At 41.4% G+C, this 25,817-nt stretch overlaps 1 protein-coding gene across 1 annotated transcript in view; it reads left to right on the top strand.

Annotated features, from left to right (window-relative positions):
• Nucleotides 1-13,267: 13,267 nt before the first annotated feature.
• The window catches only part of Col1a2 (collagen type I alpha 2 chain), a 34,906-nt gene continuing 22,356 nt past the window's right edge, over nt 13,268-25,817 (top strand). The window contains exons 1-13 of the mRNA XM_032906976.1: nt 13,268-13,456; nt 15,850-15,860; nt 16,435-16,449; nt 17,103-17,138; nt 18,230-18,340; nt 19,565-19,618; nt 22,366-22,410; nt 22,561-22,614; nt 22,712-22,765; nt 23,029-23,082; nt 23,452-23,505; nt 23,988-24,041; nt 25,600-25,644. Coding sequence (XP_032762867.1) covers nt 13,387-13,456; nt 15,850-15,860; nt 16,435-16,449; nt 17,103-17,138; nt 18,230-18,340; nt 19,565-19,618; nt 22,366-22,410; nt 22,561-22,614; nt 22,712-22,765; nt 23,029-23,082; nt 23,452-23,505; nt 23,988-24,041; nt 25,600-25,644 — 657 coding nt within the window. The 5' untranslated portion in view covers nt 13,268-13,386. The remainder of the gene's footprint in view (nt 13,457-15,849; nt 15,861-16,434; nt 16,450-17,102; nt 17,139-18,229; nt 18,341-19,564; nt 19,619-22,365; nt 22,411-22,560; nt 22,615-22,711; nt 22,766-23,028; nt 23,083-23,451; nt 23,506-23,987; nt 24,042-25,599; nt 25,645-25,817) is intronic.

The raw sequence follows: 25,817 nt of genomic DNA, 5'->3' as shown, positions 1-25,817 counted from the left end.
TTTGCCTTCACCTTCTGCCAAAGCCTTGGGGATCGAGGCTATAAAAGTAAAAGATTCAAGTTCTAAGACCAGGTCAACCTGCCTGTTTCAGACCTCTGCTCTTAGTGGTCACATGACATTGATGGAGCCACTTATGTCTTCAGAATGACTCCATTATACCTCAAATAAAGTGTAGCAATCAGAACCGTAAAAATAGAGAAAAATGGTTCCTTAACTTGCTCCCCTCTCTGCTCCTGCCATGGACTTTCATTGTTGCTGGGGCTTTATCCAGATAATCTCACAGTTTGAAGAACACTCCGTATTACCAGAGACAATTATTCATTGTCCCCTTTGATTTGCTACCTTTTTACTAGTCATTCTCACAAGGAGAAGTGCTTCCTGTAATAATAAAAGGAGAGATGTGTCCAACTGAAACTCCAAAGTGCTTTTTGTTGTATGAACTCACTCAAAATATAGTTAACTACTTTAATGTGTAAAATCCGGTGTCCTCTAGTACATTGGCGGTGCCGGACGACCAGAAGCAGCACCTAGAGACAGAGTATTTTTAGCATCCCAAAAGCAGTCTCGTGTCTCTCAAGCAATCATTCCCTATTGTCCCCCATCCTTGGCTTCTGCCCACCATTAATGGTTTCTGTCCTTGTGGCTTTATCTATTCTGGATATTCCACACAAGTATGTCATTAAATATCTCACCTTATGTGTCTAATTTTCATCACTCGGCATATTTTCAGAAGTTTGGTCTATTGTTCAGTGTGGATTTACTTCATTCTCTCCAGTGACTCCATAAAGCTCTCTTTAATGAATACACAGTATTCGGCTTCTCCAGGCCTCTGTCAACAGACAGAGTTGTTTCCGCCTTTGTCTATTGCGACTGGGCAATGATCATGGCAACACTGTAAGAAGTAGGACTATTTATGTTGATGTCCTCAAAGCTTATCTATTGACTGTGAGGATCTAAATCAATGCTTTGACAAAGGCTTAAAGACAAACTCCTAAATACAAACATTCAAACCCTGATTTCCTTCCTGTCTCGTCATCCTATGTAATAAAACCCACACCCAAGTCAAAAACGTCATAGATTCCATATTCGACTAACCACAAGGTCCTATCAATTCTAATGCCTTGTCATGTGTCCCATGTGTCCTTTTGCTCTGCCTCCACTGCTGAGCTTTACGCTAGATCCTCACCATCTCTGCTGCCCTGGTTAGCGTTAACTATCAACTTACCACAGCGTGCATTACTTGAAAATGGAATCTCAGCTGAGAAATTGTATTTATCAGTTCGGTATAGGAGCATGTCTTTGAGGGAGTCGTTATTAACCGATGTAGGGGAAGCCAGTTTGCTGTAGGCAACACCGTCTCCAAGGAAAGTGAGGTTGAGTGACCCAGAAAGTGACTCATCCAGCAAGCTTCCTCCATGGTACCTGCCTCTTGATTTGACTCTCCTCCTTGATAAACTGACCTAGAAGTGTAAGCCAAACACACCCTTTCCTCCCAAAGTTGCTTGTGGTGAGAGTTCTTGAGGTTGCTGTTGTTGTTTGTTTGTTTGTTTCGTTCTGTTTTGATCACAATATAAGAAAAGGAAGTAGACTATCTCCCTGTAGGATTATAGTAGTTCCTTACTAGGTAAATGCCCAATCCCTTACTAAGTAAATACTTCCCAGTGAACAAATTACCTTAAGCTGAGAGCCATTGTTCTAGTGGGAGATCAGTCTATAGTACTAAGTAAGGAGCAGTGGGCTCTTTCTGCTGCTGCCTTGTCGCTTATAAAGCCTAAGTCAGGTAGTAAACAGTGTCCGACACAAAATCCTCTCGTGGTCTTCTGGGGGCTAGACATTAAATGAAGTTTCCTGAATATAAAACAAGGTGCCCTTCACTCTTTCTCTCTATCTCACTACCTACCTGATTTTCCAAGTACCCTTTAATTAGGTCTCAACTACTACCTTTAAATATCTATTGTCTCTGACCTCTCAACAAATGTCACCTGAGTGTCAATGATGATACTGAACATGCTAGAGCCCACAGACAACGTGGGGAATGAAACAGGCAAGCAAGATCCCAGCCTTACTCAGTGGTGTCAATGCTGGCACAGATGTAGCAAACTCTTTGTGTGGGGTCCATTCCCTATGAACTGAAGGATGTTGAACGGTATCCTGGCCTTTTCCCTAGATGCCAGTTGCACACACTCCAACTTCTAATTATGACCATCAAAAATATCTCCAGATACTGTCTTTTGGCTTCCCATGGATGGAAAAAAGGTGCCTTAAACTGAGAGCCACCGTTCTTGTGGGAAATCATTACAACAATGGTTACTTGCATGTGCCTTATGAGAGATGCCATCTCCTTCAATGTACACTGTGCCGTATCGCTAGAAATGGATACCTTCCACCTTTTGAAATCTTTCAAGGCTCGCTTCTGCTATTTTCTCCTCCTAGAAGCTCCCTCGACTTCCCCAAACAGAAGCAGTTCCCTCTTCCTCCGTATGAATTCCTTTAAGCCTTTTGAAGACATTGCTCACTGCACAAATACAGCTTTGCTTTAAAAGAGGAACACAGAGTTTTCTCAGTTAGGTAAATGAATCTGTCCCCATCAGTGAATTTACCTTCACTTTAAACATTAGGGAATAAGGTATTTCAGGAAATGCAGATGGAGTTGTGTATGCTTTCTCCCAGCCATGAGAAATTTCACTCCAGTATATAAGAATTATGAGTCACTCCTGTTGGGGATAATTAGAGGAAAATAGGAAATTGGATGTTGGGACTAAACACATAGAGTAAAGCAGATGGCACGACTGTAACAGAGGGGCTTTGCCTCTAGGCTTTAGAAAATAAAGGAATCGGAGGAGACGTAAACCAGGACCTTAAAATGGCACTCCCACAGCTGGGAAGAAGGAGGAAAGTGGTATTTGTGTGAGAAGGGCCTGATGGCATATGCTTCGGGGAGTTTTCTGTGGGGGTGAGTATTCAGGAATCAACAATTCCAAATCATGACATCAGAAACACATTGCACATTTCCAAGGGTGGGGGACTAGACACTGGCAAGATGTCTTCACATGAATATTGTCTTCAGCAAAACTTAGCAAGTGTATGGTCATTTCCTTTAAATGGCAGGGAAGAAAGACCAGAGAGATCTATACTGGGTGAAAAATTGAATGGCAAGTTCGTGCCCCACAACCATCATTAGTAACTGAACGTACACAGAAAGTCAGCGATGATTTTTAATGGGCTGTCTTGAAGATTCTGTTGCAAGGAAGAATTATAAGGGTTTGCGTTGAATCCCTTCCTAACTGGACTTGCCTCCTAAATTTTTAAGTATCTAAAGCTGCAAAAAGAAATTTTCTTATCCTCACAATTGGAGAAAATGTACTGTGCAAGCGACAGTCTTCTGAGATTGGAAATTCTATCTTATCTCTCTGTCTCCACACTCACACCTGCTCTACAATAAGACCTCCACAGTTGTTTGTTGACCATACAGTTCAAACAAGATCACCATCTTGTTTGGGTGGGGGCATGGAAACTCATCCCCTTATCTCTGAATGATATTTGAGAGAAAAGTGGCAACCAGGACCAGGCACAACAGAAGCAAACAGCTGCAGCTAGCAGCTGAAGTTAGAAACAGGCATCACATAGAGACAATATGCCAGGACTGTCATCAGAGAGGGGCCTGCAAGGGGCCTTAAGGTATTAGTGCATGTGCTGGAACAGAGATCCCTGGGGAAGTGCTGTCAGTAACCCAGGCAGGCAAGTCCACCATAGCCAGGGGCATGAACATGAGAGATGAAGCTTAGGGGATCCCACCTTCCAGGGCAAAAGGAAAGGACAATGTTTGGGGGGGAGCTGCCACGAGCATGTCTTGGGGCCCAGTATCTCACATTGTCTTGAAGGGACTATAACATTACTGACAGAATGGACAAATGAATGAATGAATTAATTGGTTTTATCAGTCATCGGGCACAAGGTGAATCACGTATATATGTCTCTGTGTGTCTGTGTATGTGTATGTGTTTATATGATGTATATGTATGTGTATACATTATGTGTATATTAAACAGACAAATTGGAAGGTGAATTGTAGAGACTAGGTACATCATTTGACTCAGACAAACAAAACAAAACAAAACAAAACAAAACAAGTCAATGCAATCAACATTGAAAATGCTGGACCTTTGAGCTTTCTAAGGTTATCTATACAAGAACTCAGCCTGCTTACTGTCTGGGCAAGTGTCTCTAGATGCACATAAATGGCCACACCAGGGACTCACAAGGACAAGTAACAACTTTGGTGACTATATTAGCTTTGCATCTTCCACAATTTTTGAATCTTGTGGGTGCTCTGGAAGGAAATCCCACCTTTTTAAAGGTTCTGAAGTTCCTGTTTTATCCAAGTCTGGACACAAGTCACAGAAACAACAGAATAAAGGCATGTGTCTGTGACATATCATCTGGGCTCCTGAGGGCACCCTGTAGAGTAAACAATGGGTTTGGCATTAACCGGGAGTCTTCTTGACCTTAAATGATCTACTTAATAAGGAGGGATGACACCCCAGGTCTGCAGTGTGCTGTAACGTGACGGACTGTGCCAGGAATAAGTCAAAGGGTAAGGGAAGTGATTGGGGCTGTCACCAGACTCAATAACAGCAGCGTCAGCTGCCGCTCCAATCACTCACCCTGCTTGAAGAGAGAAAGCATATTGTAGGCACTCATTTTCCCATACAAACCTTACTATCCAAATGATTCCACAAAGGCTTGGAATCAAGAAAAGTTTACTAAAATCATCCTCTTTTCACATTATAAGCACTGCCAGCAAGGGACAATTAATAGACCTCCCGGATATTCAGCTTATGGTCTCTGTAACCAAGAAGAATCAAGCATGGAATCAAGTGGTAAAGGCTCGGGGGGAAAAGGAAAAATTATCTGAGAGTAGGAAGTGTAGCTAAGAGGGGTGATCATGGTGACTGTAAGTGCATGTTTGTATTTATTTTTTTTGTAGTACATTCTATATTTCAGCATAGCTAAAAGAGAAGATTTGAAATGTTTTGTACGTAAGCGTATACATACTAATGTGTGTGTGTCTTTAGGAAGAAGAATGGAGTCATTCTTCAGGTACCAAACAACTTTTTAGTTTGGAGACAGGATCTTCCAGTGACCCAAGTAGACTAGGCTGGCTGGCCAGTGACCCTTGGGGATATGCCTGCCTCCCCACCCAAGCACAAGGATTACAAACATGTGCCGCCATTCTCCAGATTTTCTATGTGAGTTCTGGAGATCAAACCCTATCATTTTTGCAAGGCAAACACTGTATGGACTGACCTGTGTCCTCATTCCCCTTAGATGCTTGTGTTTAGCCTGGATTGATCATTTTGTAGTGAACACATATATTAAAGCATATTTTAAACATCATATTCCATTATTAACCTACAATGCAGGGTACTCTGGGAAGCCCAGGACCCCAAGCATCCTAAGCACAAACCTGCCACACCTTCTAATTCCTACATCCATATTATTAGATTTTCAAAGATCTGTTTTCAAAATTATTTCAAATAATTTTCAAAAATCAAAAACAAACTTTTTTTTAATTTTTAGAGACAAAGGGTTTAAAAAGCAGTAAGCGAACACAACTAAATGTGAAAGTGATTTGAGGAGTTAATAGGAGCAGAGAAAAAGAAGCATCCTCTTGACTGACTTCTCCCATGTTTCTCTTGTACTGCTCAGGCCTACCCTTCATGATGCCATCGGAGTGATTTGTCTCAATCCCAGTTTAACTGTAAAGCTGTTCTTCAATACCAACAGTTCTCAACATGGATCCTGATCATAATCACCTGTTGGATTTGTAAAAGCATAGATTATTGATGACCCAGAATTCCTAATTTGTTGGGTCTGACAGGGGACATGAAAATTCATGTTTTCTAAGCAAATTCTTAGATGCTGCCAATAACACGGGTTTCAGGGACCACACTTGAAGAATTGCTGTGGCGAAGGAAGGCTTTATCTTTCACAGGACTCATTTTTCTCTTTATGAAAGAATAGGTATTCAAGTTGCCGCAAAGGTTAAACATTTCAAAACGCCCTTTGTAATTGTTCAGTGTTATTTTAGTTTAAAGCAAAGAGCTGGAGATTACAATTAAGAGATCCGCCATCTGGTCAACAGATCTACCATGAATTGGCAATTCCTCCCCTGATTCCTCATTATAAAATGTATCAGTTGTTGAATAACATTGATCAAATGACTGCCACATTAGAGACTCTTCTTAGAAATATGGCAGAGGTAAATCTTGACTTCGTATCCTGTACCTACAAGGACTTGGAAGATCTTTGAGTTATCTTACAACCCTTCGAGCATCTGTTCCTCATACATTTTTCTTAATAAAATAAAAAGTTTTTAAAGTATTAGGAAATAACTAGATGCTACTTTTCAGTGTACTGGCTTCACTGGCCCTCTGTCGCCATTGTTTTAACGTGTGAGTTAAAGAGTAAAAACAAAATCACTGACACAAAAAAGCTAGTATTTAGATTTAACTCCTTCTACAGTTGTGTGGTGCAAAGTCATTTTCATTATTGGGTAAATGTTAGTTGAGGATCTTTTAATTTGGTAGGCATTTTGCTAGATCTAAGAGTAGATGAATGAATTAAATGGGCAATTTTGGTACAATAAATGTAGTCAACCAAGAAACATTGTGTTCTTTCATTTAATCAAGCAATCAGGCTTGTGGTAGGTATTAGGTATTAAATATTGGAGGAATAAGGAATCTTAAAAGTATGTAGAGTTCTGGAGCGTTGGCCCATGGTGGCATATCCAGGAAGTCTTAGGGAAGTTCCCTTCACCCCTCAGAGACAGTATTTTTTTTCTAAAATTATAAATAACAATACATGCTACACTAAGATTTAGATAGTGATTGTGGATAAGTTGAGATAACAGCATATCATATAATAGGTAGTGTGTTATCCATTAATAAATTGAAATTTTTAGATTTTAATAAGTTTATTGGTACTATCATTAATTTAATTTGCTAGTTATTTTCAGTGAAATATGACTATGTCAATATGTAATGTGTGACAGCACAAACAATTAAATCTTTATAATTCTTTTTCTGGATATAAAGTAGTAACCCCAGAATACATATCTTTACTCAACTTCATGCCTAAATCAATCAATTATTAACATCTTGCCATTGCAATAAAAGTCTCATTTCTCCCTCAGCCACTTGGAAAGAATTTTAAAACTGGAAGTCTGGAAATCAAGCCAACCAAAGTTCTTATAAGTCAGAGAGGGCATCCAGAATGCATCAGCCTTCTGGGACTTGCCAATTGAAGAATGGCTGAGGAACTGTCTGAAGAAAAGCAATCAGTATCTTCTCAAAAAAAAAAGAGGTGGGTTTAATTGAAAGCTGAAATTTGTGAGCCCCAGTACATCCCTCTGAGTTATGGGGCTGAATGTGGTCAATAAAGAGATACTGCAAGACAACTGCCTCCACACCATCCGTACACAAGCACACTCTGACGTAGGCGTAAATAAAAGAGGAGTGTCGACTCCACATTTATAAGCTTGAAAAATGGGGCACTGCGGATGAAACCAGAATTTATAAGAGGTGAGATAAATTTCCTGTCTATTCATTTGGAAGATATTTCGGGAGAAACACTTGATTATTCATTCAGTACCAACTTGGAAAAAAAAATCCATATGCACTTAAATGTCCCTTGCCAGACAGCAAATACCAGAAAGCAAATGAGATTCTGTGTGGAAGCCTAAGGTTACCCTGAAAGACTTTAAAGTGGGGTTTAGCATCAGAATTATACAGCTACTCCAGATGATCTTATTCTATGTGGGGGATAATCCCCTTGCACAGTAATTCATTTAACTACACCTTAATTCCTTAAACTACACCTGGCTCCTTCCAGCCAATGGAGTAATTAAAATTCTGTAGCACGTGGTTTGTTGCCTCCCCTTCCTCACTCACTTTTTCTATCCTGGATTCCATTCCAGGAAAACTCCTTCACCAGTATAGCCTGCAACAGGATGTGTGTACTCTCTTCATCTTGGTTTGGCCCCTCAGACAAATATGAAAACTTTCAGCACCACAAAACTTCCACTCCTATCCTCTCCAGACCTGTGTCCTCTTCCCTGATTTCCTTAGATGCTGGAGCTTGTCAGCAGTTTTTGTTTGTTTATTTTAGTTTGTTCTCTTTTTTTTTCTTTTCTATTATTCTCCCATCCCAATACACAAATGCAACCTACAGGATTTCACACCATGACATCAAGAATGAAGTGTGTTCCTTTACCTATAGATCAAGACCAACATGAAGTACGTACTTCAGACCTAGGCATTGTCTATGAGACCTATTTGCTGGCTGAGTCTGGATAGGAACCCCCGTCTTCTTCTTTCTCACCATAACCATCCTCCACCTGCTCCTGGCACCCTCCCGTCTCACCCCCCAGTTTCCACAAATCAAACGTCAGAGCGGTTTTCTTCCACCTCTAAAGTATTCCTGCAGCTCAATATCTGCTCTCAATTCTAGAATCGCTACCCTACAACAGACTCCTCCAATTTCCTTTGAATTACTCCTCACTGCTTTCCTATCTTGGCTGTGCTCTCCTAATCATTCTTCCAGCATGTGGGCAGAGCCCTTGTTTTTTTTTAAAACATCCTTTGATGGCTTACTTTCTCAAAATCATCCGCCCATACACCTTCTCAAGGCTTAGAAAAACAAGACCACCAAAGTATAGCTTAAAGTTCCGTTTTAACATCGTCTCTGTTATACCTACCATCTTCTTAGCTCAAACTTCTCGCTGTACTTTCCGCCTTCACGATTTAGTCAAAATAAAGTGTCTCAGACTGACAATATTCCTAGAGCTTCTGTGGGCTTTTTTGTTGTTGTTGTTGCTGTCGTTTTGTTTTGTGTTTTTGTTTTGTTGTTGTTCTTGTTGTTCTTGTTTTTAAGTAGGGTCTTGATTTTTTATATATATATATATCCCAGGCTGGCCTTGAACTTGAGATCCTCCTACCTAAGCCTTCCAAGAGCTAAGATTATAACTGGATTATAATTGGATAACTACCACACTCGTTCTCTATCCTCCTTATAAAATCTGTCTTTGGAGGCTTGAATAAGATGTTGCAGCTCCTGAGAAGCCTGACTCGATTCTACCATGTAAATCTAGACCTCCCCGTAAACTCAGAATGATTCACTGCTCTTCTGTCTCTCCTCCAGCAGACGACAGCCCCCACAGGACAGAGCCTTGTCGTCCACTCCTGATGCTCCCAACTGTACAGCACCTAGCACAGTCCTAGACAGTGCTTGAGTGGCTCCAGGTACTCCTAGACATCCAGGGAGAACTGAACGTTCTGTTTGACGTGCTATGTACCAGGAATCTCCAGGCCTTCCAAAGAAATAGAGTAACATAACGAAGGCAACCATAAAACTTTTCCACCAGTTGCTGAAAGCTCAGGAGGAGAACTTCTTTTCTCTCCTCTGAAAACGGTGCAGGGATGTGAACCCAGAAGTCAGCCAGTTAGCAGCAAAGTCACAGAAGGCTTGGATTAGCCCCTGCTCCTTTCCCCCTCTTTTCTCACATCCCACCTGGACCAGCACAGTCAGGTCAGTTCAGGTTTTGTTTCTGCCCTCCCAGTTTCCTCCACCTCATTCCCAATCTTCAATGACAACAATAAATAACTAATTAAAAATGTGTTCTTTCCCATTCAGAGCCTGCCCCACATGTGGCCCATACATATAGAGCCACCCAATTAGACAAGATGGATGAAGCAAAGAAGTGCAGGCCGACAGGAGCCGGATGTAGATCGCTCCTGAGAGACACAGCCAGAATACAGCAAACACAGAGGCGGATGCCAGCAGCAAACCACTGAACTGAGAACAGAACCCCCGTTGAAGCAATCAGAGAAAGAACTGGAAGAGCTTGAAGGGGCTTGAGACCCCATATGTACAACAATGCCAAGCAACCAGAGGTTCCAGGGACTAAGCCACTACCTAAAGACTATTCATGGACTGACCCTGGACTCTGACCTCATAGGTAGCAATGAATATCCTAGTAGGAGCACCAGTGGAAGGGGAAGCCCTGGGTCCTGCTAAGACTGAACCCCCAGTGAACTAGACTGTTGGGGGGAGGGCGGCAATGGGGGGAGGGTGGGGAGGGGAACACCCATAAGGAAGGGGAGGGGAGAGGGGGATGTTTGCCCGGAAACTGGGAAAGGGAATAACACTTGAAATGTATATAAGAAATATTCAAGTTAATAAAAAAAAATGTGTTCTTTTATCACATAAAATGTTTAGCCAATATCTAGAGACAAGTATTAGAGAATGTTAGAGAGAGCCTGTTCCCAGTATGTGGCAGAAAGACTGTCCATAAATGGGTGATATTCAACCTCTCTCTCTCTCTCTCTCTCTCTCTCTCTCTCTCTCTCTCTCTCACACACACACACACACACACACACACACACACACACAGGAGGGAGGGAGGGCAGAGAGACAGAAAGAGACAGAGAGACAGGAAGGAAGGGCAGAAAGAGAGAGGAAGGGGGAGAGAGATAAGACAAAGAAAGAGACAGAGAGACTGATAGAGAGAGGGGTAAGAAGAGAGGGAGAGAGAGAGGAGAGAGAGACACAGAAAGAGACAGAGACAAAAGAGACAGAGAGACAGAGGAAGGAAGGAAAGAAGTAAGGAAGGGAGGAAGGAGAAAAACAGAAAAAGAGAGAGATGGAGAGAGGAGAAGAGAGAGATAAAGAGAAAGGAGACAAGACGGACACAGAAAGAGACAGACAGACAGAGACAAGCAGAAGGAGGGCGAGACAGAGAGAGGGAGAGAGGAAAGCAGGGGGAGAGCCGCTCTTCCCTTGCCCTCACTGTTCAGTCTCGGGCTTCCCACCAAGTGCTGACTCTGCCGGCTGCAAACCCTGCCACGCCAGCAGGGAGGAAGCCCTGCAGCATTTGGTATTTGCATCAGTTCCCAGGGATGCTTTACCATATATCAGTTCACTCTTCCGCCCAGGGTGGAGGGGTTTACATACTCGTGCTTGAAACTTGGTTTCTCTAATCCTCAAAAGTCAACCTAGTAGATTTGTCTTTCTTTCTTTTACTTTATTTTTTTTCTAAAAAGGAAAACATCACACTTTCAAGTGCTGTTCTAGGTTCGAGACTATTTTAACAATCACAGAAAGCCACTGAGCAAAGTAGGGTGTTCAAGGAGTTGAGTAGCTATTGCAAAGCAAGTGATTTTACTAAGTTGTTCCCAAGGAGAGTCACCCAATAACTGCCCTGGGCATTTGGTGGGGGTCGGGGGTGGGGGGAGGTGGGGGTCTATAAACCTGTTTTCTTACCTACCTTTTTGTTCAGAATTCAAGCAAAGACACAAATGACACTCTCTAAAGGCAAGCCAGCTCCTCAGCAAAAATGGTAACTTTTGCTTCTGATTAATATATAAAATAATCAGAAACTTTTTTCTTTGCTCAAAACTTTTTTAAACCCCCCCAATCACTTTCTCACCTAGCCTCGAAGACAGTTGAAGTGCCAGGGTGGGGGAAATACCAAGGGGGGGACACCCACTCAGTGGAGAAGGGCAGGGGAGAAGGAGGAAGGATTGTGGGAGGGGGTGATTAGGAGGGAGTCAGAGAGCAGGATGTAAAGTGAATAAGTAAAAAATAAATTAATTAATTTTTTAAAAATGCTTCCTAACTTGTCTCTCAAATCAGGGTTTTCAATAACTTTATTGTAATGTGTAGTCTCGTCTACTTCTAGCATTTTTTTTCTTTTCAATTTAGAAAGAGAAGCCAGTCCATTTTGCTTATAGCAGCTGCTGACAGAACTAACCTACTTAGATAGAAATTCTTCCTCACCGGGAAGCAGAAAGTGTGGGGGAAGGGGGCTGGGGGGGGGTAAGAAATGAGAAGATTCCCAAGGAGTTCACCCATTCCTGCTTCATGAACATAAAATTGGTCTAAAGATGCTGTTTTTCTGGGAGTTTGGGGAGACTCTGAATAGGTCTCCGCAGCCTCAAGATGCTTGGCAGGTCAAAAAGAGCCTGCCCCCTCCCCCCAACTTGGAGGACATTCCATGAAGCTTTGGGAAGGAGCACTCAGTGTGTCTGTGCCATCAGCCTGGACAACCCAAGTCTCCTACTCCAGTGCTTCAGAATCAAAGCGTCATCCCAAGGTGTGGGGGGAATAGAGCCCTGGATGAAGGCAAAGGATGGGGGAGAGAAGTGTGGGGAGAGGTTTTATCTGTTCTAGAGGAGACAGCTTGGGATGTTACGGAAAAGGCTGTGTATGCCCTAGGTGCCAAATAAAAAGTCTTAATCATTCCCAACATTTTCTCCTAAGCAAGGTGATGGGAGGTGTGAGGAGGAAGGCAGAGGTGCTTGGCACTGGCTGCGGAAGGGGTCATAAAGAGGCAGCAAGGCCAAGGAGGCTGAGTGTTCACTGACCTGTTATCTGCTCCAGGCTCAGCGTCTGGGTCTGTCTGGTAATCCTGCAGGGGTTGGGGGTGGGGGTGGGGGCTGTGCATGGGGGCTTAACTAAAGTAATGTAATTATGTAAAGTTTATTCTTTAGTGGCAGCTCCCCTCCTCAACCCGAGAGAGGGGGAGAGAGGGAGAGAGGGAGAGAGGGAGAGAGGGAGAGAGGGAGAGGGGAGGAGAGAGGGAAGAGGGAGAGAGGGAGAGAGGGAGGGAGGGAGAGAGGCACACAGGCCCCAAAGCAGGAGGGAAATTAGGGGGCAGGGTGGAGCCAACCCAGGAGGGCAGCTTTAGAGCTCGCCACGCTGTCACCCTCCACCTCTCACACCCCAGCCCCCTCGAGCCAGCAGATGGCCCGCAGGGCACAAAGTGAAGCAGGACTGGACAGCTCCTGCCTTTTCATCTTCGGCCTCCAGGTCCCTCAACACCTGCCCCGCTGCCCGGAGCTCTGTAAAGTGCCCACGTAGGTGTCCTAAAGTGGTTCCAAACTTGGCAAGGGAGGGAGAGGGCGGGTGGCTGGGGAGGGCGGAGGTATGCAGACGGGGAGTCAGAGTTTCCCCTCGAAAGCCTCAAAAGTGTCCACGTCCTCAAAAAGAATGGAACCAATTTAAGAAGCCCTGTAGCCACGTCCCTCCCCCCTCGGCTCCCTCCCCTGCGCCCCCGCAGTCTCCTCCCAGCACCGAGGCCTGGGCCCCTGGCCCCTGCCCTCCCATTGGTGGAGACGTTTTTGGAGGCACCCTCCGGCTGGTGAAACTTTTCCCATATAAATAGGGCAGGTCTGGGCTTTATTATTTTAGCACCACGGCAGCGGGAGGTTTCGACTAAGTTGGAGGGAACGGTCACGATCGCATGCCTGCGCCCGCCAGGTGATACCTCCGCTGGTGACCCAGGGGCTCTGCGACACAAGGAGTCTGCATGTCTAAGTGGTAGACATGCTCAGCTTTGTGGATACGCGAACTCTGTTGCTGCTTGCAGTAACGTCGTGCCTAGCAACATGCCAATGTAAGTGTCTTCTGCTTGTTTGGGGGAGATGAAGGAGCGAGGCTGGAGAGGTGGGCACCCTGATCTCAACAGAGGGAAACTTCACCCTTCATTCCACAGAGGAGCTTGTGAGGTCGCCCTCTGCTCTGTGGGGAAAACCCTCGGGTTCATGAGATACAAAGAAAATACTTTAAAAGAATGGAAATATGGAAGGCTTGGCGGTTGCCAAGAGTTGGGGAAGTTTTTCTCTTAAAACTAGACTGCTAGTCTGGATCCCCAGGTTGGTGAAGTTCACAGGGAGGCAAAGAATGTTGCCTCAAGATAGAAACCCGACTGACAGAATGAACGACTCAGAGGGCTTCACTCTTCAATCCCCAGAATTATGTTCGTGGTCACCTTGTGAAACTTGAGGCCTAGTTTAGAACGCCCTTTAATAGAACAATACAAAACTCACCGGACTCCATTTTCTTGTGGGCGGCAGAGTTGGTCTAGATGACGTTGATGGAGATAATAATGAAAACGCGCCCCCTGGAGGGGGTAAAATGAAAGAACAGGGACCAGGCCCAAAGCTCATGAATTCCAGTAAAAGACTCCCCAGGTCCGTGGAATGATTTACACTTCTGGACCATATGTAAAGAACCCAGTCAATGTATATTCTGAGAAGTGGGCTGCTTCGGCCTGTGCTTTTATCTTCTAAACAGTTAAAGCAGCGCCCCAACCCATTACCTCGTCATGGAAATGGTAACCTTTAACTAAAATAAGCTCTGTTCAGTTACACTTCAACATGTTCCCACATGTAATCAGACACGAAAACAACAGATGTGAGAAACATCAGCCTTGCCCTGAGATTCGAGAGCCTGGAATACTCCCCATGAGCCACTGACCATTAGCTTCAAATGAATCAATTGGGCCTTTTTCTAAAATGTGGGGTATAAAGTAAATGTACCAACTTCAGGGCCATTATTCCATTTCTAGGTTGTATAACTAGACTTTCCTGACGAAAAGGTGAAGAAAATCAATCGGGGTTTCCTCTTGAAAATGGCTGCCTACGTTAACTAGACAAAGATGTTGTCTTGATGAGGGCTCAGGAGGGCGTGGCCACACCCAACCCTTCAAAAAACTATCCCAAGCCACATGCCCCATGTCTCCCACAGCCTAATTTGTAATGTGTCTAGGTCCCCTTCTTCCACTTTTATATACCCGCTGAGGATACTAAGAAGAAATTGCATTGTACAAATTAATGTGACAAGTTTAGCTCTATATGAAATCAGAGTAGAAGGGTGGAGCCCCACAGAAAAACATAGTAGACCTGGGGAAGTAGAGCCTTGAAGGTCAGCAGACATCCTAATCCACATCCAGGCATTGTGTAGAATAAAGGTTATCCAACGCACATTGTTCAAAATGGCTCACAAACTGGGGAATTAAAAGGCAAGCTTCCAAAGCCTGTAAGGCTTTCCTTAATTCAGGCAAAACTGTTCTTCCTCCGATGGACACAATAAACCAAACATACCGTTCATCTAATTTAACAATGATTCTCATCAAGTGCCCTTAAGTGTGAATGCAGGACGTGGCCCACTATTCTGAGTGGTGACCACTGCAACAGATGTTCTCGTTCCAAATGACACACTTTGTGACCACCAAATCCAAGCAATCTTTAGGGGTGAATCATCCTGGAGCGAATCTGACCGCAATTATATACCACGCTGTCCTAGAATTACCACACTGTAGGAACGAAACTCAGGCTTTAAAGTCTTAAGGTAACTGTGGCAAAGAAGTGGGTATTTATTTTTCTCATTATTTTTCAAGATTTTAATCCACAATTCTCTTTTTATATAAAGCAGCCCTTCTTAGGGAGCCAACGGGATGCTCCATAGTCAAATGACCTTACCAAATTTAAGTGAATGATTTATAGCAAAAATCAGACTCATGAATGAATTTGCTTTCATGTATGTAAATCACACCTTTGGGGGGAAAGGGCTAAGTCACTCCAATGTTTTATGGAAAACAAGCTCTGCCTTAGGGTGCACTCTCTCCTAAGTTTTCTCAGATTCCTGTGCATTAGTTCCTGGTCAGTCAATTGGTGAGAGCTAGGGATTCATCTACACCACTTCCACCATAATCGCCAAGCACTTGAGGTGTCCTCTAGACACAGTAATGATCCACAGCATTTGAAAAATAGGAAATAATTAACTATTTAGTTAAAAATATTTTTATATATTAAAGCTGCAAACAAGTCACCTGCTGGTCCCTGTGATATTTTTTACCTGAATAATTTGGAAGTTATTGGGATATTTTGAAGGAGAATCAGAAGGGGTAGATCAACCGTATAGACCTGAGTATCATTTGTTAATTACTGTTATTGATCTGTGGAATGATACCAATAACCATTTCCTGTTCTCTCTTTTCTTCAACAGCTTTACAAATGGTGAGTAAGAAATAAGATGCTTGTTCTTTGTCTTGATCACAGCAGTGTCATTTCTGGGGGGGAAAGTTGACCAGTTAGGCTTCCTGAGGAAATGTGAGGGGTGGAGGAGCAGTACAAAGCCTTCTGGCTTCTACTGAAAGGACCCACCCCATTTTCTGAAGTGGGTGGTACTAAGTGAGGCTCGTGTCATAAAACGCCCATAGGCGAGAGAGAGTAAACGAGTCCGTTGAAGTTTGGGTTTTAGCAGCAGCTACTCCAAAGCACAAGGGTGCACTGAGCTTGAGAGATTTTCATAGTTTCCCAGGGTTCATTTGCAACGAATTATGAATAAATTCTTAGCTCACGGATTGAAATTACAGCATAGTTACAGATAAGTATATACATTTGCTTTGTAGAGAACATTTTGTTTATTTGTAAAATTTTACATTTTATTTCAAAATATTAGGTTAACGTAATAGGAAAAAACAATGCAGTTACATCTATAGATATCTTTGTGCATAATATCAAAATAAATCCATTTTAATATATAGATATATATAATTCTTATAATAATCATTTATCTTTCCTTTTCTAGGGATCTGTACGGAAGGTAAGAGATGCTATGTTTCTCCATTAATATCTGAAATTACCAGAATGATTTTGGTTTGACAAAATTTAATGTGAACTACAGAAAGGAAATACTTTGTCAAGATTTTACCCACATGAATATGTTTTCACCAAACCAGAAAACAGAGTACGGTTAATGTTTGATGTAGCAAAGGTTTATTATCTTCCAGAATCATCTCTAATTACATTTACATTATACAAATTAATAATTTACATACTAAAAAGACTTTCTAAATATTTGCTTATATTCTTATAAGGGATACATATTATATTAATTATAGATGGTAAATCCAAGTTTATTTTAAAGGAAGGGCTGACTATAAATGTGCTGTGAAGCCCTAATAAATAGTTCTTAATCTATAGCTATTATCTTATTGAAAGTACAATGAATGGTATCAGTTTGGCCACTACAAATTATAGCATCCTCTAATCCTCAAGCTTGAGGAAAAAAGATTACATATGGTTTCAATAAAAACAATACTCTGCCACCTATTGTTTCGTGCCGGGTCTTCTAGCACAAATGTAATGATATTTTCGTCAGATCCGTCTTAACAACTAATTATTTGCAAAACTGGCTTGCTTGTTCAGCATCAATTACTTACACATGTGGTCCTTGGCCTTTTTGTCTTCTGTTAGGGCCCCACTGGAGACAGAGGACCTCGTGGACAAAGGGTAGGTCACTTTTAACCCATTAAAGGGCTTTGGCCCATATTCCAATAACTGCATATTAGAAGAGAAGGTACAGAAGACCGACAATGTGCAGGATTCTTTCCTACTCAGATAATTACACCACCTTTTAAGTAGATAATGTCCTGCAGAAGAAATAAATGAACGTTATTATATATAATCAATATCCCCTTTCAGTCACAGCTACTCTTTCATAAAGAGAATATTATAGGCGGCCACGGTCTTTGCAGGGTCTGTCTGTCTTTTAGTTTGGCCTGCCCAATACAGGTGTAATGGAAATGTGTCCCTTACCACAGAATCCTCTTTGTGACATGTTTTGTCTCTTTTGAAAAAAAAGAGAACCTCTGTATAGACTGGAAATAATTGTGAAACAGCAACATGTCTCTCTATCCTCATTCATACATGTACATGCGGGGCTGCTGGCCTATTTCCTACACTGCCTTGATAAGTGTCACTAAGTATTTCGCATGATTGGCATTATGTAATAAATAACTGCACCATGTATCTGTTGTGATACGTGGACAACAATGTACTCTACTCCATTTATTAGTGTTATAATTGTATTGTTTAATTATCCTAACAACATGGATAGTGTTAAAGCAGTGTATTTTCCCATTTCTGTGAAAAAATGATCTAACCAGTTAACCTACACACATATCCCCAGTTAAGCTACTCCTCACATATCCCTCTCAAAACAATAGATTCCCTTTACAAAAGTCAGAAACCAGCTTCAATATACATAGTGTCCTTTTCTACAGCATGAAATGTGTGAAGTTCACAGAATCAGCTCCGTAATGAGTTAATACTCAGGGTCTACACTGGCTTAGCTACCATCTGGTAACTTTACACGTCAGGCTTTAAGTGTCCTCCTAAATTAAGCCTGTGTCACAGGTGCATTTCAATCAGTGACAGAGCATATTCTATTTCTACCCTTTCACATCAACAAGTCTAACAAACTGATCTTAGCATGTGTGTTCTTTATGTCTCTGACTTTATGTGACAAACTATGCAGGGTTCCACAAGGCTACTCTAACCCTGTCCTAATTTGCTTTTGTTTTTTTAAAAAAAAATAACAGGGCCCAGCAGGTCCCCGAGGCAGAGATGGTGTTGATGGTCCCGTTGGCCCTCCTGGTCCCGCTGGTGCCCCTGGCCCCCCTGGCCCCCCTGGCCCCCCTGGTCTTACTGGGGTAAGATGCCTTACACATTCTTAACTTAGATCTGACTTTAGTGTCTTTCTCTGTTGGAAAAGAATATATACTCACTGTGAAATTTATTTTTAGCCGTTACGGAAAAAAAACTTCTACTTGGAAATTTAGTATATTTTATTTCATTTCTTTGGTTTGTTCATTTAAGGTTTTGCTTTGCCTGTCTTTTTTGAGGCCTTGTCAATTACAGGCCTGGTCTTTGTGTTCACTGAGGGTAGCCGCAGCCTTCAGCACCATTATTTAATTTGGGGATTTAATATCTTTTATCAGTTCAGCACAAATAAGAGGTGTTGCATTATTAAAGAGTTTGATTAGATTGAATTACGTAAGTGAAGCCCCTGGTCTTAAGCGATTTCACAAACATCCGACCCTCTCTATTCTCCTTGGCTTGGAGACTGCTGAACCAAACATTCAAAGCAGTTTTAGGTTTAATTTGCTGGAAACTAAATTGAGAATTCCCTTTTTCATTAATATCTTCTTTTAGCTTTATGTCTTTGACAATGGTATGAGTGCCAAATGGCCTCACTGCAGGAAGGAAAACATATTTGCTTAATTGGTTAGCACTATGAATCAGATTCCTAATTCTAATACCCAACTGTATGCCAGTAAAATAAGACCTTTCTCTCCCAAAGATCTTATTATGATTGCTTATCTTCTGAGTGCCTTAAAAGCACCTTCTTTAATACAGTTACCACTCGAAGAGAGATCTTTAACAGGGAAGTTATTACTGTGAGCAATTTTTTAAAAGTTTAATCTTCCAAGGGGCATTTTAATTTTCCTGTAACTTGAAAACTTTTCACATCCCCTTTTGAAACTCCAGCCAGAACAAAGAAGTATCTTAGTGACTTGTAGGCTAGGGCAGCAGCTGCTAATACAGCGTGTTCTCCTGAGCTCTGCTTCACTCGAGGGGGTTCTGAGGGACTGTATAGGTTTAGAAAACCATCTTCCCTCGGTCTAGAGGTAGGCGATGGGTGCATAGGAACAGATTTCTCAAGGCAGATGGGTCTTGAAGAATAAGAAGGGGACTCAGCATTCTAAGTCATTTCTATTGACACTTGGATCTCTTTTAAATTGTATCGGGGAATTAATTAATTAAAGTATTAAATAGTATCAGGAAATTAATTAATCGATTGAAAGAAGAATGGACGTTGTAAGCGTATGTATGACCATTGACCTATAAACTTGTGTGTGTTTTATTCCCTCTAGAACTTTGCTGCTCAGTATTCTGACAAAGGAGTTTCAGCTGGCCCTGGACCAATGGTATGCTTGTCTCTTATTATCCTAGAGGGGAAAAACAGCTTGTGTAAGGGAGTTTACGTTAACCCTCACAATACTAACTAAGTTAAAACTCCATGGTTAGATCAAATGAAAACAACTCCTTTTTCTACATTTAAATAGATATCAAAACTGAAGGCCAGGTTAGGCGTTTTCAATTTTCTCTACCTACATGCCTCATAAAACGATGTCTGAAAAAAATGATCTTTGGAGATACAGACCATAATTTGAGCAACTGAATTTAACTCAAAGAATTAATATCTATACATTTCTCCTTTCCACATTCCTTAAAATGTAAAGCAGCACTGAAAAACAGACGTCTTCACATTGCTCCCTGAACCTGTTGGAAAGGACCAAGGAGCTCTAGTCCAGCCCCTTCCCTGTAATGGGAAAATCTGGGGCTTTACCTTGGGTAGTGAAGAGATAACATATGGTTCGTGTATTTAGTCCTTGAATAGAACACTTTCTTAGTCACGAGAATTTACCAGGTCCCCCCGACACGTTCAGAACCACACTATGGATTTGCGCAGCTGGCTGCAAATGGCAGCAGCTCTGAGTCACCCTGAGGGACTTGACGGTATAAGGAATGTTTCCTTTCTCTCCGTTCTGATGAAAATGCCTTTTCTTGTCTATCTATTAAAAGCCAGGATAGAAGAGAAGTCAAATTTAGCATTTGTGTCACTCAGCACACATCCTGTCATTTGCGTAATCATTTATAAAGCTTCCCTGTGTGTCCGGATGGTGACCTGGCTGACAAATGGAGCTTCTACCAAACATTACTGAGATGTGATAAAGAGAAAATAGACATGATCATGAAAAATGTACCAGAGTTTGTAGAAAAGGATGAAAATGTCCCAGAAGCAAAAACATTAGATTGATGAACGACTGCAGAGTTTAATACACATGCACACAATTTGGCGATTTTAATTATCTGTTTTCCAAAGGCATTTATCTGACAGTTATCATGGTCTTTAAACACAACTTTTACCTGGGCTCTGTATCAGTGCTCCATCTGCACGAGACATTATTCTGAACCTAATGGGCCGAAGTAAAGCAATATACTATAAGGGCAAGACAATATTTTCTGTAAATTAAAAGTCTCACTTGTAAAATAATGTAGCTTTAATTGATGATTTCCAATTTCCTGATTTTTCCTGGTAATTTAAAACGTTCGTATCTGAAGTGAAAAATTGAAGCGTTCTTTCAGCTTTGTTTATCTTAGACATTTGAAATGAGTTGTTTCTGCTAATGCCGGGCATTACTCAGATGTAAAGTAGAATCCATTTCTCAAGAAGAGGCAAAGTGGGAAACAAAGCAGGAGTAGATGTCATTTTATTTTAAAAATTGAAATGGTGGACATAAGCCTGAGAAATTAATGTGGATTTCAGATTCCCCTGTCTTTGAAAATTTTTTTCTGGGAATAGCAAAAAGAGTATTCACTTTAAAATATCAGTGTAATATAATTTAAGCTTGTGCCTCTACCCACATCCATAGACAGATGTAACTAACAGATAGGTGTTTAACAAAAAGTGAAGGTAGGCAGCAATAAAGGGTTAAATAATTTCCCATGTTGGAAAATCAATAACTACAAAACCCCACAGGGTTCTTTTCTAAATTAATCAGAGTTCATTTCACAGCCTCCACAAAATAAAATATCCTTTATGTAAATGAAGTTGTTGCAAATACGGGGAAAGATGAATAAATATAATTAAAAATTCATAACGTCAAAAAAATTATACTTAATGAATACCTAAAAAATATTTTTATTGAAAAGTGACAGCTTCTTTTAACATTGAAGCCACTTCTAAAACAAAATAAATAGTTCTCATAATTGAAATATTGTGCTTTTTAAATTAAGTATGTAGTGTCTCACTACAGTCATTTAATAAAGTGGATAGGCTCAACTGTAGAGTCCTCATGGTTGATGCACTATAAGCAAATTACTCAAGACTTATGCATGAGGTATTTTTAGCTGTCTGAGAGATGGGTCCTACAGATGAGTTTAAACAAGCATTGATTACTACAGAGGCAAACCAAAACTACTTTTAGCTCAAAAACTCATTACATTCTCTTTTACTTTACATTTGTGATCCACTAAAGAGAAGACAAAGAAGAAAGAAACACTACCGTCATTTGTGTTGTTTTTAATACCCTATGATAGATTCCTCCAACAGGCTGCCTCAATAATAATTTATTTTTGCTTCACCCCTCATTACATCCACTTTCACTTGACATTTTCATCAGTCATCAAACAGGCCTCAAAAGAGCTTTAAGGTTATAATAAACATCCCTTTAATCATTAAAAAGGACTTTTGATCCTTTTCAATGTATGGCCCAGTGGCAATAAAAGTATCAATTTCTTAGCTACCGTAGCACATAGAAAGATGACATAGGACAAAGGGAATCTAACAAAGTCATCCATTCTGTGTCCTGTTCTTATGCAAAGATCAGCTCTCTTCCTTGCCTTAGAATAATCTCCAGATGCCCAGTTGTGCACATTTCGGGGAACTTATGACTTCCCCCATAGGATTCTCATTGAATTTAGAAGGTTTGGTTGGTTAAAAAAAAAAAAAACCTGAAGATCAGGAGAAGGTGTGGGAAAATTGGTTCATCTGTCCATCAGAAAATTCCAAGGGCTCAGTGACATCTTCTCTAAATCCAGTCTATCCCATTTTGAGACTCCCAACAAGGACATGTCTTCTTGGTGTTAACTATGTGTATACTCTTCACAGGGCTTAATGGGACCCAGAGGCCCTCCTGGTGCTGTCGGAGCCCCTGTAAGTATCAAAATCCTATAATCATTCTTATATAAAAGGGAACGTTCAACATGACTCTCACGTGCTGAGGATGTTGGTGGACGGCAAAGGATTTGCCTAACGTGGCGACTTCCAGATAAATAAACAAATGTTCCTTTTCCTCTACCTTAGGGCCCTCAAGGTTTCCAAGGACCTGCTGGTGAGCCTGGTGAGCCTGGACAAACGGTGAGAACATTTTCTCTCTGTTTTAAAAGAAGAAAAAGTCTCTGAAGAGAGGTTTGTGAACACAGCTTTAACCTCAATGCATCTCCCATTCTCATAGGGTCCTGCAGGTTCCCGAGGTCCAGCTGGCCCTCCTGGCAAGGCTGGTGAAGACGTAAGTGATGGCCAAGCTCTCCCCAAACAACTGTTACAGACTCCCATGTCAACAGGACTATCTAGAGTCAACACGGAATGCTCAACAAACCGAGTCTCCCCATACGGGAAATATGACTTTAATGAAATACTAATTAACTTGCTTATGCTCAAGAGATATCATTGTTAATCAAACGTGTATTCTAGTCCACATAATTACGTGTACCTTTCTCTCCTGATGGCTTACTAACTGAAGGATGACCTTAGGCTGCTTTCCTGTTTTAGGGTCACCCTGGAAAACCTGGAAGACCTGGTGAGAGAGGAGTCGTTGGGCCACAGGTAAGATTGTTGACCACAGGATGTGGTCCAGGATTAGTTATAAGCATGCTTCTGATGGTGGCTCAGATGTCACTCACGCTGGTGACATGGACTGAAGGGATCTGACAAGGGAAAGAACCAAGAAAAGAATGCAGATATTTTATTTATGTTTATAACATAATATCTGTGACAGCAGACTAGGACTAACCAAACTGTGTTAGCATCTTACTTATTTATATCATAGCTGTTAGTTTGTGGCTCCATGCTTTAAAAACATAACACCCGTAGATCCCAACTAAGCTTTGAGGAGAATTGGTTTGGAAAGAGGAAAGCACTGTGTTTTGGCTTCAAAGAAAACCTTACTCACCTTGCTCTGGTCCCCTCCCCAAGGGTGCTCGTGGTTTCCCTGGGACTCCTGGACTTCCTGGCTTCAAAGGCATTCGAGTGAGTGACTTCTTCATCTAAACAAGAAAAATAATTGCTGATGATGGGGGTGGTGAGAACTCAGTGGTATTTAAATTCCTGGATGGGCACCCTAGCTTCCATTTTGAAAATGCTGGAAATTAAAGTGGAGCCAACGCTCATCAAAAATTGAGACTAATGCAGAAACACTATGTAGATTATAGACTGTATATAGACTGTGCGTATCTTTAAGTACTTAGAACTATCTAAAATCCAGAAAATATTAGGGTGAGAGGGATGTAAGGAAGCTTGTCCAGCACCGTTCCCTTCTTACCTGTGTGTAGGCCAAGTGATTGGCCTGGGGTAGTAGTGGAACCAGCTCAACTGACCTGGACCGTTAGATCGTGTTCTTCAGCAACCATGGGATCTGTCTAGAAGATATAATCACTGCAAAGGTGGAAGACTCTGGTCTGACTGACATTACAAAATGACAGCATTTTTGAAAAGTACCTGTTGCCTTTCAGGGACACAACGGTCTGGATGGATTGAAAGGACAGCCTGGTGCACAGGGTGTGAAGGTAAATACTGAGTTAGGAACATTGTCTGTAAGCAAGTCACTTAAATCCTCCATTGCTGTCAAAAATATCTTGTCTCGTCATCTAGCCTTCAAATCCCTCAATGGTGGGACAGTGAGATTCTATGACAAAGGGCCAATTACTAATGTTTACTTAACTTAACGTTTACATCAATAATCAAATGGGAAATAATGTTGACATTTTCTTCCTCCATCCCCTTTCCTCCTCTTATAATGTCATTGGATCTCTGTAGCCAAAATAAAAGTAAATCAACATATTACCAACTATTAGAACGAAAGTGTGCTACTTTAAAGTGTAAATCCTCCTTTGTCTTGCACTAATTAGGTAGGTACATTCATGTCACAATGCACTTTTCAACCTCTTTCCTCTGATTTGTCTGTGCACACTCAAAAAAAATTTTTTTAATTAGGTAATTAAAGTCTCGGAAGTGTATTATCTCTTGGCTAGCCTCTTCTCTGACAACGTTTCAGATCATAAAATGTTCTCTTTCCTATTAAGGAGATAATGTGATGTTAAAGTGAATACCAGTGTAATTACAAATTAATGAGTAACAAATGCAGGCAGGACCAGAGATGAATATGAATATGGAGAATCTGGTCTAACTCCTCAGCTGCCATACAAAGGATAAGGTCAAGTCCATTCTCCCATGAGCCCCAGCATTAGAGCTCAGATTACTGATCACAATGTCGTAAAATTTTAGAGCTAAAAGGCACTTTGTAGGTGCCTTCATTTAGGAGAAACGGAGATTAGGAAGAGCTCATGAAGAGCTCATGACTTGCCCAAAGTCATGCGTCTGGTTAAGAAATCTCATGCCACACCTTCTTCTTTTTTTTTTTTTTCTTTCCGAAACCAGGGCCTTGCGCTCGCTAGGCAAGCGCTCTACCACTGAGCTAAATCCCCAACCCCGTGCCACACCTTCTTAAAGTGGATTCTTCACCTTAGACCTAGAGCTGGAGAAGCAGCTCAGCGGGCGGGTGCTTGCTAAGTAAGCAGGTGCCAACCTTTGATTCATTCCTCAGCATCTCTCTCTAAGCTAGAATACCTTGAAGGAAAGAGCTTTTACATCCTCCAAAGTAGAAAGTGACCCACCAATTCCTAGCTCTCAGAATAAAAAACAAATCTGATGGCCCCCAAAACTATGAAGGTGTCTTGACTTTCCATTCTTCTTAATAAAAGGCGATAACACGGGGCATTCAGATAACTCTGAAAATGGTAACTTTTGTTGCACTGAGAGAAAATGTGTCATTTGTTTCTCTTTTCAAATCATATTCCTAATCTATGGAGTTAGTTCCAAATGTCTAGAATATAGGGAAAATTGGAGAGGGGTATAATTAAATAATCACATGTTTTTAGTACCTTAGCTTTGGCATATTTAAATAAAACTTTTATCATATTTTAAAAGCATAGGTATATGAGATTATTGAAAAATAGTCTGTAAGTATAAAAACATGTTTAAGATGTACAAAAAGACTCAAACTGAGTGCAATCAGAAAAATGATATGTATAATGAACAAAGATTCTATTTTTCTTCTGCATATAGGGTGAACCTGGTGCCCCTGGAGAGAATGGAACCCCAGGTCAAGCAGTGAGTATTGATCAATTCACTGGAAACCGGAACATGCACTCATAGCATTCTGAAACGTTAGAGCTTCTGATAATAGCCATTTCCCTTGGCATTGCATTCTTGATATATTCTTATATCCCTGCACATTCAACTTTTACCTGGTGTTAGAGCGTGATTTGTATTCTTAGTGAACT

The sequence above is a fragment of the Rattus rattus genome, chromosome 6, assembly GCF_011064425.1.
Source record: "Rattus rattus isolate New Zealand chromosome 6, Rrattus_CSIRO_v1, whole genome shotgun sequence".
Classification (NCBI taxonomy): Eukaryota; Metazoa; Chordata; class Mammalia; order Rodentia; family Muridae; genus Rattus; species Rattus rattus.
The sequence above is the reverse complement of the archived record's forward strand: the minus strand, read 5'-3'. Positions and strand labels throughout refer to the sequence as shown.